General features: G+C 40.1%; 1 protein-coding gene across 1 annotated transcript; it reads left to right on the forward strand.

Annotated features, from left to right (window-relative positions):
• The first annotated feature begins 623 nt into the window (after positions 1–623).
• LOC139615415 (retinal cone rhodopsin-sensitive cGMP 3',5'-cyclic phosphodiesterase subunit gamma-like) lies at positions 624–2,381 on the forward strand. Its single transcript, XM_071473344.1, has 3 exons — positions 624–782; positions 1,422–1,543; positions 1,706–2,381. The coding sequence occupies exons 2-3, from the start codon at positions 1,434–1,436 to the stop codon at positions 1,821–1,823; spliced, it is 228 nt and encodes a 75-aa protein (XP_071329445.1). The 5' UTR covers positions 624–782; positions 1,422–1,433; the 3' UTR covers positions 1,824–2,381.
• Positions 2,382–15,667: the final 13,286 nt, after the last annotated feature.

The following is a 15,667-nucleotide window of genomic DNA, read 5'->3' on the forward strand; positions in this document are numbered from 1 at the left end:
TACAGGGATGATACAGGCTACAAGAAAACTGAGAATATTTATCCTGCACTTATCAGTTATAAAAAGCTTCTTCATGCCACTGAGAACCTGTGTTTGTTCACATATTTACCTTTAAAATTCTTCTAATTTTACCTAGAAGGGTTAGGGTTAAACCTTTTTCCTTTCCTTTATATTTGTAGATTGATAGTTAGAACAAAAGAGACCAAATTAACCATGACTTTGTTTTACATCTGTGATTAATAGTATGTATAGGCCTACAGTAAACCAATTATTCCTGTGACTAAAAGTCTAAATGAACAGCTACTTTTACTGCAATAAAGATGTTGATGTTTTCATTTATGTGTGGGTAACATACTGATGTATGTGATGGAATGTGACAGACAGACAGATAGACAGACAGACAGACACACAATGAATATCTGTCAGCAGATTTTTTTAGGCTTCAACTTGATAGACATGCTAATTGATGTCATTCACTATTGCCAAGATATGACACCTCTAAAATTAACTTCAATTCGCACATTGACAGGCATAGCTAACTTGAAATAGACCTTGTATTTATATCTCGTTATCCTTTATCTCGCCTATTTGAGGCTAAACTGGCACGAGGAACAAGCAGAGCTGGCACGTAAAAGAATGACAGCCTGAACATCTGAGGGGATTAGTGGCAGCTCAGAGGACTTTAAAAAGGGACAGTCCAGCAGAGAGAGGAATGCCACAAGTCAGGAACTGACACTCTCATCAGACAGCATCAGAAAAACTGTTTGGGTCTCCAACAAAAGGTAAGATGAAACATCAATTTTCTCAGCTCTGGTACGAGGAGTTAATACTCTTTGTGCTTTGATAACATGTATCGCCTTGGATTCTTCTCTGCTTTTTGCAACAATTTCCTTACAGAAGAGAGAGAGAGAGGGAGGGGAATGTTTTTAGAGGTTTTTTTCCTGAATACCATGGCTGAAATTGAGCTGAAATGAGATCTTTGATTTGCAGTGAGTAGTTCTTTGTGCTGGCCCTCTTCTTGTTACTGTTCAAGGGCCAATTGCTATTTTTTTAGAATGACCTCAGGTCTTTTTTATCTGATGATTCAGGTACCCTCAGGAACATTGAATGCTTGAGTACTTTGGTGACTGGTCTGGTTGTTGACCAGCTTGCTGAAGAAGATGATAAATACAATTTAGAGAGTAATTATTATCATGATTTTTGGTTGATGATATCAGAGGAATAACCTTTACCCTGCAAAGACAAGAAGTTTATCTGAATAACTAATTTCAAAATGCTTTGCATAAGACATAAAAAGGCATTGGAACGAGATGAAAATGAACCTAGGTAATATAAAAAGAATTTAACACATAGCAGTAGACAAATCTGAGATCTGCAAGGAACTCATAGATATTGTTCCTCTCTTTTTTTCCTTTTTTTAGTAACTAATCAAAATGGCAGATGTGGCTGTTGCAGCACCTGCTGACAAGAAGGCACCTCCGAAATTCAAGCAGAGGGCCGCTCGCACCTTCAAGAGCAAGGCACCCAAACCAGGCCAGAAGGGGTGAGATGAAGATCTCTCACACACACACACACACACACACACGTTTTCTTCCCTGCTGTCAGTTTCACTATTAAAAGACTACCCCATCACTGTTGTTGCAGCAAAATCTCTTCTTTGTATCAGTCTATACTCATCAGATCTGTTTTTGTCTCTTCCATTCAGATTCGGAGACGACATACCTGGCATGGAGGGTCTTGGCACAGACATCACAGTGGTTTGCCCATGGGAAGCCTTTGGTGACATGGAGCTCAGTGACCTAGCAAAATATGGAATTGTTTAGCCCACTTTCCTCTGCCTTCACCCCTATTGCTATTAGCAGTTTAATATCTGCTACCTGTATGCTGTAGAGACCAGGCAGCCCTAGATGATTAAGAGGATTGACATGGAAAAAAAAAAATCACTTCTTGTCTATTGCACTGTATTTCCCCCTGCCTTTCCACCAATTGTCCATTGTTCTTTGCTATTTTTTTTCATACCTGCCTTCTCGTTTTCTGTAGATCTCTTTTTTCCAGTTCTTCCTTTCATAATGAATGGTATGAGTTTGTATTTTCCACACAGAGAGAGAAAAAAAATCGAATGGAATATATTATATATTTTGTAAATATAAAAGAGGTTTTGGTATCTGTTATCCTGATATCTCAGGGCTGTGCTGCTCTTTTTATATTTCCACCTCTTCTCCTCAAAGCCACTGATTCAACATGCACAAATTTATATTTTGTGTGTCAGCTAAATCCAATTTTTTTTTCTTCAGTAACCAAGCTCAACCCTCTCTATTTTATCAAAAGACATGAACAATTCCAAGAACATAATAAATATTTATATTGTCCTTAGAACATTATGTCTTTGTGTCCTTTCTATTATGAAACACAGAAAAATACAATAACCAGAAAACATCTACTTGTTGTTATGTCTTCCACTGTTTTCTGGCTTCACATGAATATGTGCATAATAATGCACTTATTATTGACAAGTGTGGGTACCATTCTTTTAGTTGCCACACTTGCATATTATAAAAATGTAATATTATTCAGTAAAACTGTTAAAGTAAATCTGTCTTCAAGGACAGAGGGCAAGGGAAAACAGAATGCAGGAACAATAACTGAAGCTGTTGTTGCCATGCCAACCAAAACTGCTTTTCTTCACTTTTTTCTCCACAGAGGAGATTTTGACAGAGAATATGGACAATTTTAATTTCAACCATAAATCTCATTTCAACTAATATATTTGGAGTACTTGAATAAGCAACAAGACATCACATTTCATTAGGTCATCATTGGTTTTGTATGTAAACCTGCACAGTAACTAGTAAATCTGTTAACGCTCAGACTGTGGTCATAAATCGCAATATGGGCAACATCTTGGAGAAGCTTTCAGCTTTGCAAAGGAGAATGGATGAAGATGACCAGAATGGACAAACAGAGTAAGCCGTGTCTATTGAAATACGACTGCTCGCCCTAACCCAAACAATCATAATCTAATCTGCGTTCCGGCCCCCGCAGCACCAGCCTTGACCAAGGCTTGACCAAGGCTGGTGCTGGAACAACTCCCTCACGAGATCGCTGCAGTGAGACGCTTCTAATCCTACCCCCCCCCCCTCCTCCACGGACACCTGTTGATTGTTGACTCCGTCCAGGACCCGATCAAGGATGTCTCCATGGCAACTTGCTGTGTTATCGCGATGACACCCTGCGAACTGAGGTACTGATTGTGAACTAGACGAAGCGACTCTCCAGGCCTATGCACACACACACATTCACGGCACTCCTCACATGTACATATGCAACTCACCCCAACCCCCAACCCCATCCCACGCCTTCGCCGCTTCCTCCCATCCAGTGCGGCGGGCGGGGTCCGATGGCGGCGCCTTAATGGCAGCGGCTAAGGCTGGCTGCCTGTCTGCACTGGAACCACCTCCTCCCCCCTTTCCCCCCTCCCCTGGAGCAAGTTGTTTGCGTCAATATGTTGTAAAATGTGCTTATATATGCTTATGTTGCCGAGGGTTTTTTACCAAATCCCCCCCCCCCCCCCCCCCAGGAGTATAGTTTGGGTTTATTTCTTTTTTTTCTCCTCTCCTGTCCACATGTTTCTCCCCCCCCCCCCCCCCTTTTCGCTACAGTCATCCTGTTATGTTCTGTGTTGACGGGGTGATTGTTGTAATTTCGCGGCAATTGTACTTGTACTGTTACAGTGACAATAAAGCCACATCCAACAAATCTAACTGTGAAATAATAGTAATTCAGTAAAAGGTACAATAGTTGCTTGAGTGTAAAGTAGCATAAATTGGCTTTAATATACTCGACCATTTTCAAACTTCAGTATAGTACTCAAGTGACTCCAATAGTTATATACACTCCATTATTGATAAAGTGATCATATGTAATGCACTCAAAGCAATCCTAAAATGAAATATTTAGCAGTTCCTCTGGTCTCATTTTTGTTGGTGTTGTTTGCTAGTGTCCCTGTTTAACTGTGGCCTCCAGATATCAATGTGCATTCATGTCACTGTACCAATTAGCTGCACAAGCTTTTAATCAGTGAGCTGACAAAAGGGTAAAGTGCCTCATGCAGTGTGGCACAAACATAACAAACACCATTTCCAAAACCTTTGGTCACTTCATTCATGGGCATGTGAAGGGGATAAGTGTGGCAGTGGATGAACACAGAGGAGGAAATGAGGGGAAATGATAACAAATGTGTGTTTGAAATGGAGAAAGAAAGTAAAGTATCAGATGTTTCACCAGAATCATCTTCAAGTGTGACTGGTCAAAATTTATCCCATCATTAGCAGGATATGAGTGTGAATAGTGATAGATGAGTGTGAAAAGGTTGCTCCATTCCCTTTTCACTGTGCCCTGATCCCCCATATTATCATTGTGTCGTTATTTATCATTGTTGGGGTATTGGTATTTTGAGTAAATATTTCTATTAATTTTTCATGGTTTGATTGTTTTATATATATGTTTGGAGATGTTTTGTGTGGTTTCTGTTGGAAGGGTCAGCCCACTTTGCATATTTTCATTTGTCTGTCTGAGTGGGGTTGATTAGCTGCTCAGCCAGGGAGAGAGGAAACAGGTGTGTGCTATCAGGTCCTTTTAGGAGAATTTAGTGTGGGTAGTGGTAGTGTGGGGTTGGGGTGCTTGGGATGGCTAGCATTTTAGCTCACCCCCATACTTACCTGAGATGATGGTATGCTCCACGTAGGTAAAGATTAAATTCAAGCCATTCATTGGTCAAAAGGGAGAGAGATGTAGAGCAGGTGGCAGCTTGCTGTGAGGCTGCAGTTTTAGAATTTGTTGGTTATGGCTTAGATTCTTTTTCTTTTTGAATTGCCTGGGATTTATTTTGTCTTCTGTTTTATAGTATTTTGTTAATAAAATATCACTTTTTTGAGCATGCACTTCAGCCTGCTGACAATGCTTTTTGCAACATCTTTGTAAAAGTTTCCAGTGCCCACACCATCATCTGCCCTTTGCAGAGAGAGGCAACACCACAATGAGTGAATGAATGAATTCATACCTGTAGGTGATTTTTAGCTACAAATCTTGTAGAAAAGACCTCCACAGATGAAAATAAGTTTATGGCATAAATCACTATAAGTAAGGAAATGTGTTATGTGTACATTTTTGTAATTTGGGTGAACCAAGTCTTTAACATATAAAGCTATACAACAACTTTCTGTAGAGTGGTTCCCAACTTTTTTGGCTGGTGAATAATTTGCAAAGTCCTGTTCAAGTAAATCATCCAGTTAGTCACATGAAAAAATGAAAGTCTGAAAAGATTACTGAGAAGAGCTTTGGGCAAAATGATTTTTCACAGGTTGAAAATCATAGTCACTGGAGAAAATAATCATACATGAAAGGTCTGGGATATTTAATTAATAAATTATTGACACAGTTTACAGGAAACAAAACGACATCCATGCACAAGACACTTGTAAACTGCTTAAGAAGATTAATTCTTTGCTGTGTTAATTGTGTTATAGTTTGTCAGTGTACCCACCAAGTTGTTAGCCAGACAGTGCAATCAGTTGCAGGTGGTTCTCTTGTAATATGGTTGTTAGTTGTCAGCAGAGCTGCAACAGCTGCATTTGCTGGTTACTCAGAGAAAAAGAGGAGTGAGTTCACTGGGATAGGTGTGAGATGTTGGGTGTCATCATAGTCACTCCTGCAAATGTGGTTAGGTATATAGAACAACAGCACATCACCAGATTATGTTTCAATGAGAAGTGATTTTAATGATTATTTTTAACATTTAGTTTTTTCTATTCTTAAGCTCAGCAGCTCCTGTGTGTTTACAGTTACCTGGAATGAAATGATCCTTTACTGTCTATTTTTATTCTCTGGCAGTAGGATTAGAGTTGGCAAAGTCACAGACAGCACATGTACAGTAATCATCTTGACTAAACTGCAGTGTGCTTATTTTGTGTCCTAATTCTCTTTATCTCTGTCAGGATTTGCCCTGAAGAACACCATATGTCTGAACTCTTGGTTTAGGCTTTGGTTTATTTCCTGTTTTATTTTGAAGTTACTAACTTGTGTGTCTCATGTCATTTTACTTCCTGTCTTTGTCCTGTTTTCCCTCCTTGTTGATTGTTTGCCCCAACTTAATGTGTTATACCTGTTTACAATTGGCCTTGCCTTCCTTGTGTATTTAAGTCTCTATCTTCCCCTTTGTCTTTGTCTGTTTGGCTGTTCTGTTTCCCAGTATCCTGCTCCAGTGTCTCTTGCGTCTGTTTTGCCCTAGCATTCCCCAGACCTTCTCTGACTGTTTGCATTTGGTTCCTCAACTCAACAGAATGTGACAATCTCCTCTACATTTAGTTTTTTCAGGTTTATATTCTGCTAATTCAGGTTTTTATGATTTCTTCAGTATAAAAGTTTTACAGTAATAGTTTTTTGTAGATCCTATGACATAGTTAGGTTAAACATGTATGACTAACTACATTTGGGGCGTTATTTTCTGTCATATATGCTGCGCAAGTATATTGACTATTCTGACTGGTGTCATAAATGAAATAACCTAAGTTTGAGTCACTCCCTAACCCTAACCCAATGTTTGTCATAGGAACTCCATTTAAATGCCAAAATTTGCAGTTCAATCGGATCTTCTTTTTTATTAAAATTAAAGGAGAGAATCCTCAAACTTCCTGCTCTTTGAACTTCAACTGCTGGTATACTTTTATTCAGTTTTTTTAACATATTTTTTTAATTTTTGATTCATCAGTTTAAGTTTTGTTGGTCACAGGTAGGGGCAATTTGGTTATTGGTGTATAATATTAATGATTATCAGTGATAATCACTAATGTGTGTATATATATATATATATATATATATAGATGTGTTTACCACAAGTAGTAACCTCGGGGCACCACCCTGTCACCAGGGACCAATGACCAAATTGATGGCTCAAAATACAGTCTTAGAAGGTTAACTGAAGGGTAAACTCGAGCACTGACTGTCCTGAATCCAGCTGTTATCACAGACGAGAGAGAGAGAGAGAGAGACCAAGATGGCAGCAGCATGACGTACTCGCTAGAGCCAAGATGGCGGCCCACCACAGAGTGTGAATGGCGTCAACAATGAGAACAAAGGGAGGGACCCTTGAGCTTTACGTGTATGACAGCAGCCTGAATGTGAGTGAGATGTAGATGAAGTGCATGATTGGGAGAAAAGAGGGAGAATAAAGGTGAAGAGAGGCAAGAGTCCACAAGAGGCCTGATTTTAAATGCTAGATGAAACATTAATATAGGACCAGACAACGCATAGTAGGAGAAGAGAGACAAAAACTGAAACAGTGCTTATTCTCTCACATGAAAATTTATTTATAAGTGCTGGTGGATCCTGGATGAGGTTCAGAGCAAGAGGTCATCTGAGTGGATTTAGGAGTGGAGTTTGTGCAGAACTCTGGTTTCCAGACCAGCAACAGATGAGTCTGTTACAGGTAATTTTTTTGTTTTTGTTTTTTTTGTGGGAGAATTGTACTGAAAAGGGAAAAAATGTCTACAAAAGAATTTAGACCCCAAAAGTAAGGGGGAAAAATGAGAGGGAAACCTAAAAAACCATAAGGTTTCAAGAGGATTAAGGTTGCCTTTTGCTCTAAAATGTCATTCATAATAAACATTTCTGTTCATAGATATCTAGTTATGTTTAGTCTTGTTGTGAATCCACATCAGGTCACAGCTCTGTTTAAAAAAAAAAAAAAATTTTTTTTTAAAATTAAAAAATAAAATAAAAACAAACAAACAAAAACAAACACAGTGACCATTAAGCAAGATTCAAACCAAAAGAGACTCTTGTGCTCAGCCTTTCTATCCACACGCTTTCTCCATAATTAAGACCCCAGCTCCCCCATGTGGGTTAAACAGATACTGCTTTTGTTTGAAGGCCAAGTGGCCAGCACTCTGTGTCACCACCTGTTGTTGTCTGACATGTGGCTCTAACCAGCATATCTTTGTATTTTTTATTCTTTTTGAAAGCTGATATGACTCTATAAACACAAAAGTTTTTGTGGCTGGCCAGAATTCTCTCAAAATTGCTTTTAATTTGGCTCTGCAAAGGCAGATAAGAGATGGAATAGATGGTGACCAGGGGCAAGAGCCTCCCTGGGCCTCCTGCCTCGTCATGTCCCTGCTGTTGCTGCTTGGCTGTTCCAATTAAGGGAACCTTAATTGTGTTAGTCAAAGAGAGAGCTAGCAAAGTGCTGGTCTTAATTGATTGGAGGAACAACTTAGAATAGCCTCTCTTTGTGAGGCTGCGAAATAGGATGGAGATGGAGTTGTGGAGGTCCTTGGTTTGAGATGCAATTCTGTAAAACCTGATAATTTGTTTTTTAATTCTATTCAATTTTATTTGTATAGCGTCAAATCACAATATACATTATCTCATGGCACTTTACAGGGTAAGGTCAAGACCTTATTCTGTTACAGAGAAAAACCCAACAGTTCCCACGAAAAGCAAGTGCTTGGCAACAGGGGGGAGGAAAAACTCCCTCTTAACAGGAAGAAACCTCCAACAGAATCGGGCTCAGGGTGGGCGGCCGTCTGCCTCGACCGATTGGGTTTAGGAGGAGAAAAAAAGGTGGGGTGGGGGGAGGAGAGAGGAGAAAAGAGAGAGAGAGACCAGGAACAGCTGTATAGGTAATGGTGTTATCATGATAGATGAGCTATCATTTCTGTTCTGATTCCTGAAAGGTGGATCTGTTGCACTCTCCGCTGTTAGGCTGGACTAGGCCTCCTTGAACCTGTGGGGAAAAAACCAGTCAGAGTTGAGGCCTACCTCAACCTGGTTTACAGGCCTAGCCAGTTGAAGTCCCATTCACCTGTGGGCCCAACAGTTTGCTGTTGTTGCTGCAGCTGCTGCTGGGGGGCTCCTGGTGCTGTGTGGAGCTGTATGGTGAATCCTGGAGACTTGTGTGAAGAGAGTTAGTGGGTTGCTGTGTCTTTCTGTATTAGTCCTTTAAAAGCACAAAGAAATAGTCTTTTTACAGCAAAACACACTTCTTTGTTTGGCTGTTGGTGGTGGTAGGTGGTTGATCTGCCTGTGCAAGGCCTCAAACTGAAAAACTTTATTCAATTCAATTTTAAAATCCAAACTCATTCCAAAGCAGAATAAATAAAATCTGCCTAAAAGGAAACTAAATTTGGTTAAAAAAAGAGGCTCAAGGTTGGGCTAAATTCAGTTTGTTTCTCTTACATCTTGAAGCATATATGCTTCCTCAGAGGGAATCACAGAGAGAAGTCAGCAGGTGCCATAGATGAAGACTTGGAGGAGTGAAACTTGTTCACAACCCCAAGGTTCATTGCTATAGCTGATTTATTTATCCTAAAACCACACTCATGGTGTTCTACCGGTGTGAGGCTGTCAACCGAGAATAACTAATATCCCTAACTAACTAACCCTAACATAAAACGTTTTTACCTAACCCTAACCCAGTCTCTGATGAAGCCTGAGATAGGCAAACCCTAACCCTAACTCTAACCTGTGCATTGTTCACACAACATCTATCATCATTTATCCAAAGCCTCCTCCAGTGGACACCATTATATTTTAATTCTCTTCTTTTACATTTTTTAAAAAACATTTTCCCATCCAGGAACACACCATTATGTTCTAACTTTTTCATACTGCATTTTTAAAAAATAATATATTTGCTTGAGGTCAACACATGCACATAATCAGTAATACATACAGTTTACATATATTGTGACATTGTTCTTCACACTTCAATCATGTTTGTGATGAGTATAATAATCATAGCAATAATTATTGTAGACACAGTATATTTAGAAAATAGACAGAACTTATCTTATAATATTACACTACACTTGCTCCACAAAACTAGTTTTCATCCCTGTCATACATATAAAGGTCTCCTAAAATCACAACTCATCAGATTTCACAGAATCTGCACCCATAAACAGGATGTAGAAACTGCCACCACCACTCTATTCATGACCCTGAGACCTAGAGGCTATTCAGCCAGGTTTCTCAGAGCCATTAAGAGTCAGGTGAAGAGACTATTTGAAGCATCCGGGGAATACACTAGTAGGAAGAATGACATGCCTGTTGTCCCTTTTGTAGTCACTTATTAACCGAAATTGTCACAATTGAATTCCATATTGAAAGCTCATTTCCAGGAAGCACAGAACCAGATCCAAGAGTTGGGAGATTTTAAGATGATTAGGGCTAGGTTACATAAGATTGATCCACTAGGACTCAATGAAAAACAATTAAAGTTTTTATTACATTTTATTTAAAAAATTGGAGATTTCCTTTTTTAAAAACTACAACCAATTGCTTAAAAAAATCCTAAGAAATAAAAAAATGAGTGATTTTACTAAGTTTAACTGACTCTTTTATACAGATATATAGATTTTTCACTATTTTACTTATTTGTTTTGCATGAATTATATAGTAAAAGATGGTTGAATCTAAGACAAATTAAAATCTATAAAAGAACTTGGGAGTCAAATTTATCCAATTCATTTGCTGATTTAGGGCTTATTCCTAATCCCAACCAGGAGGACAGAGTACCTAATCATAACCACCCTTTGTTTTTATTTACTTTTTATTTTTTAAGAACCTCTTTCCTAATCATAATCACTGAGGTGAGAGTGCCTAACCTCAACCTATTTTTTATTTTTATATATTTTTTTATTCTAACCTATACATGGTTTCTCTCCTAACCTTAACCTCATAGGAGAAAGTGCGTAACCACAACCAATTTTTTTAAAATCATTTTCTAGTTCTAAACACTCACAAAGCCTCTTTTCTAAATCCAACCTCACAGGAGTGCCCAACCCTAATTGTCCTAAATAATGTTATTTTTTCCTGTCTTTTTTTTTTGTTAAATTGGAGTTATAAGAATTCCCCAAGGATTATAGGATATTTACAAAATGATACGTATCTTTAACATAACTTGGATGTTGCTGTGACAGTGGATTCAAGAAGAAATTGATGTACTCCCCGATGTTGTATGTCTCCGACCCACAGTCGCTGACAATGGGTCTGCCACTGGGGATGACATGCAGAACTGGCCACGACGCAGAAAATTTGTGGATTTTAGGCAGCAGACGAGGATTATCCAGGCCCGTGAGGTAAGTTTTTTGTTTGTTGTTCATGAATTTGTCTTTATACAACTGTTCTACTCTCTCTCTGATGATGGTTTGGGTTTCAGGCTGGAGTAAATATTGTAACGGTTTATAATAATGGGTGTCACTAAGTTCCCTGTTGGCTTCTTGTAAATAATAAATTTTGTCTTGTATACAGATTTGGCCTCCTTTGTCCGCACCTTTAATGATGATGTCCGGGTTTGAATTGGAGAGGATACTGCTTCCAATTTCGGTTCCCAATGTGATGGTGTAATAAAAGGTATGGCTTCCTGTTGTTTATTGTAATCAAAGTAGTCTAATAATTTTAAACAACGGTGATACAGGTGGAGGTCTTTGCGTATTTCTAGCAGAGTTGGTGGTTTGGGCATGGGTATGAAAGTCAATCCTTTTTCAAGGATTTCAACTTCTGCCCTGTTCAAGGAGAAAGACTGGCAGTTAACTATATTTGATGATGAGGGGAGTGCGTTCACAGCATTTTCCCCTCTTACATGTTTAACTTCAACAGCCAGTGTTTAAGAATCTTGTCTGCTGTGTCCTTTGTCCACTGGATTGGATTGTTGGAGTTAACCACAAAATCTCATCTATCAATACGAATTAGAAAGTTATATTTCAGCCTGATTCTTTTGTTCGTTTCAGAGATTAATACCTGTTGATTTTCTGGGATCTTGTTCAAGTAGTGGATGATGGGGACGTGGATGATGGCCATCGGCCATGCGGCAGCACGAGTACTGACAGGAGCTAGGAAACGAGATCACATCTCTCCTGTGTTAGCCTCTCTGCATTGGCTCCCTGTAAATTCCAGAATCGAATTTAAAATCCTCCTCCTCACCTACAAAGCCATTAATGGTCAGGCACCATCGTACCTTGGAGAGCTTATAGTTCCCTATTTTCCCAATAGGACACTTCGCTCTCTAAATGCAGGTCAACTTGTGGTTCCCAGAGTTTGTAAGAGTAGAATGGGGGGCAGAGCCTTCAGCTATCAGGCTCCTCTCCTGTGGAACCAGCTCCCAGTGTGGGTTCGGGAGGCAGACACCCTCTCTACTTTTAAGATCAGGCTTAAAACTGTCTTGTTTAGTAAAGCTTATAGTTAGGGCTGGCTCGGGTATGTCCTGACCCATCCCTTAGCTATGCTGCTATAGAGCTAGACTGCTGGGGGATTCCCATGATTCACTGGACGCTCTCTCCCTATTTCTGTCTCTCTCCCCCTCTCTCTCTCGATGACCTCATGCCATTAACTTTGTTTCCTTTTCTCTCCCGTAGTTTGTGCTTCTCCTCTCTCTCCCTCTCTCTGTCCTCATTCTGCAGGTATCTCTGCCTCGCGAGCAACAGGATCCAGATCCACCACTACTCATCTTTACTATTAACCACTGTTACCTGTCATCATTATTATTGATAACACCATTACCTACACAGCTGTTCCTGGTCTCTCTCTCTCTCTCTCTCTCTCTCTTCTCTCCCCTCTCCTCCCCCTCCCCCTCTTTCTATCTTCTCCTAAACCCAACCGGTCGAGGCAGACGGCCGCCCACCCTGAGCCCGGTTCTGTTGGAGGTTTCTTCCTGTTAAAAGGGAGTTTTTCCTCCCCCCTGTCGCCAAGCGCTTGCTCGTTGTGGGAACTGTTGGGTTTTTCTCTGTAACAAAGTAAGGTCTTGACCTTACCCTGTAAAGTGCCTTGAGATAATGTATATTATGATTTGGCGCTATACAAATAAAAAAAAATTGAAATTGAATTGAAATCGGGAAAGCTGTTGTTGTCACGGCAACCAGTTAGTTGCAGTTGTTTGCACAAGGTGGGTGTGGTCTGTTCCCTCAGACAGTTATTAAGTCTGACCGACAGAATAACACGCTCAACCTGTGGTTGAATACTCAGTTTTTTAAGCAGGTGTGTTATGTGTGAACAGGTGGCACTGGGATAGCTGTCCACTTGGACCCGCTCATTAGTGAAAACTGGGATTCTGGCCAAATTGGAATCACCAATTATTAAAATTGTTTTCCTGACCGTCAGTCGCCAGTCCTGATTTATATAGGTGGTGTGCTGGTGGACTGTCGGCTCTGTGCGCTCAAGTCTGGTTCATGTGCAAGAGGTGGTACGTTGGGGTTTAGGCACTGAAATGGAGACTTTCCGCTGTGCCCTCTGTCATCATATTTTTCTCTCCATCTTGTGCCCCCGCCATCACCGTGTTTGCCACTTGCACCGGTTCAGACTCAGCGAGCACACCTTGAGTGACGTCATTCAGTGTGCTGTCTGCTGCAGGGGTCAGGGAGATCGCCTTGGTCACGGAGACAGCCACGTTTGAATATTGGGGATCAATTGGTAAGTTATTTACAGTGTCTTCCTCACAAACCAGCTCAAAATTTACCTTGGGGATATTGTTTTGGTGCATATTACTAGAACATTGTTCTGTGGTTTTGTTTGGTGGGGGTGATCTCTCCATTACAGACTGTGAAGCGAGTAACGGTATATCAGTGTGGCACGGGTACACTTGGGCCGTTGTCTGCCTGTGCGCCTGGTGCGTCACCATCAGCTCCTGGACAGGAGGGGGCACAGGAGCTAGTATGGTGTGCGGCTTGTCGACCGTGGTGGTAGGGCTCCCTCTCGTGTCTGGTTCGGCCTGGTTTGGCTCAGGTGGATCAGGGAGTCCTAGGTTTTCCGGTTGTGCTGCTGCAGGAAAAGGAGGGAAATCTGTGGTGTTAAAAACAGGCTGAGGAACGGTTACAGGTGATGTGTTTGATGTTTTAATCAAATTTCTGCAGGTTTCCACTGATGATGGTGTCAGTTTTCGCCTGTATCTGTTTTCCGCCCAAATCAAGATTTTGTTGAAGCTGGTTTGGTCCCAGGGTCCTATTTGGTCTAACTCCGTGGCTAGTACAGCGTCATAATGCTCCTTCAGGATGTGCATATTTGTCAGCATCCATTGAATGGTGTTGGCTCTCATTCTGTCTATCACAGCTGTATTAGGTGAGGATGGTTTAATCGAGGAGCTGATTCTGTTTGCTAGTTTTAGCATGCCCTGTGGGAGTGTATCTCTGCTGATCATTTCATTGATAATTTCTGCGTGGTGGACAGCTTGCAAGATTTTAAAATATCTTTTTGTATTGTGGGGTTGGTTGGTGGCATTCTGTCTGTTTATAATGTTTTGTTGACTAATTGTGTTGTTATTTCTGGATCGGTTTGGAGTCCAATTGCAAGAGGGAGATTCACTCGAGTCTGGCTGTGCTGCTAAGACACTGAAGCGGTTGGTTAAGGTGAGCGCAATGGAACCGCAATGCTCTGCCGAGTGCAATCTATCCGATGGAGTGGATGGCTGCAGGTAAGTGTTTGGATACAAAATAAATAATAAAAAAAATCTAAAAAAAAATTCTGAAAAGAGCACCGTCTACAGGAGAGGCTCAAATTAAAGAGCACTCTATCAAGAATATAAGGGAAAAATAAAAAGAAGGGTGGTTGAAAAAAAATCTAGAAAAAATGCAAATTAAAAAATTATATTGTTAATTTTTAAAGTATTTTTTAACAAACAAATAGAAAAGACAAACACAATTTGTATAAAATAAGATTAAATCATTGGTGGAGTTAAGAAAAAATAAAAAACTCCTTTAAAAGGACTCTTAAAAGGTAAATTACTTTTGCAATTGTAAGCGACTGTAAAAAACTGTGATTATAAAATTATATCAACATGTAAATAAATAAATAGATAAATAAATAAATAAATGAATAAACATAGATGTCCGACTGAGGAATACGTGTGAATACAATAATAATGTCACTTAAAATAGCTGAGCCAACATAAAAATGTTAAAACAGAAGGTTAAAACACTAAAATATTGGCCCTGCTTTACAAAATGGCTGCTAGTAATCGGCAAAGTGACACAGCTATAATTTCTTAAAATGTTGTACAAGTGAGCGGGTGCTTTTATTGTGAAAAGCACTCGTTCAAAAATAAATATAATAATGGAAAACCTCAGTAAAATGAATAAAAAAAAGGGGTGGACAATCTCATGAATAAATTAAATAAAATTAAGTGTGATCAACAGTTAGGTTTTACAATACTTTTGGTTGTCTTAAAGAAGCTTATATGGCAGTCTTTCCGTTGTGTAGTGAGGTGTGTGGAGGAATGGGGTCCTGAATGCAGGGAAATGTGACTACATTTTCAATCTGTATTCTTGCCTGACTAGGCATTCAGACCTCGTCTCTCCACCTCCCCACCTGGCCCCCAGAAGTGAGGAGCGAGGAGGGGGAGAGACCGAAGCACATGTGTTTGGGTTGGATGTATGAATTGAGTGTTTGGGAGTTGATCTAGGGTCGGTGTATGATGAATCGGTCAAGTTATGTTTGATCCGGCGAGCGTGTTCCAGGAATTCAAGTCCAATTCACTCGATAACCGGTAAGTATTGTCCATAATTTGAGTCCTCTGAGAATGGTTGAGGTTAGGCGTGTCTTCCGAGTGTTTTAGGTTTAGGCATAGTTTCCACATGGTTAGGGTTAGGGTTAGGGTTAGGGTTAGGGTTAGGGTTAGGGT

Source organism: Trachinotus anak, unplaced genomic scaffold (genome assembly GCF_046630095.1).
Source record: "Trachinotus anak isolate AG129_WGS33_773 ecotype Australia unplaced genomic scaffold, CSIRO_AGI_Tana_v1 ptg000049l, whole genome shotgun sequence".
NCBI lineage: Eukaryota > Metazoa > Chordata > Actinopteri > Carangiformes > Carangidae > Trachinotus > Trachinotus anak.

Excerpts from the sequence above, each read along its gene's own strand:
- LOC139615415 (XM_071473344.1), top strand. The coding sequence starts at position 1,434 with ATGGCAGATGTGGCTGTTGCAGCACCTGCTGACAAGAAGGCACCTCCG. Across the intron at positions 1,544-1,705 it reads CCCAAACCAGGCCAGAAGGG|ATTCGGAGACGACATACCTG; the intron begins GTGAGATGAAGA and ends TCTTCCATTCAG.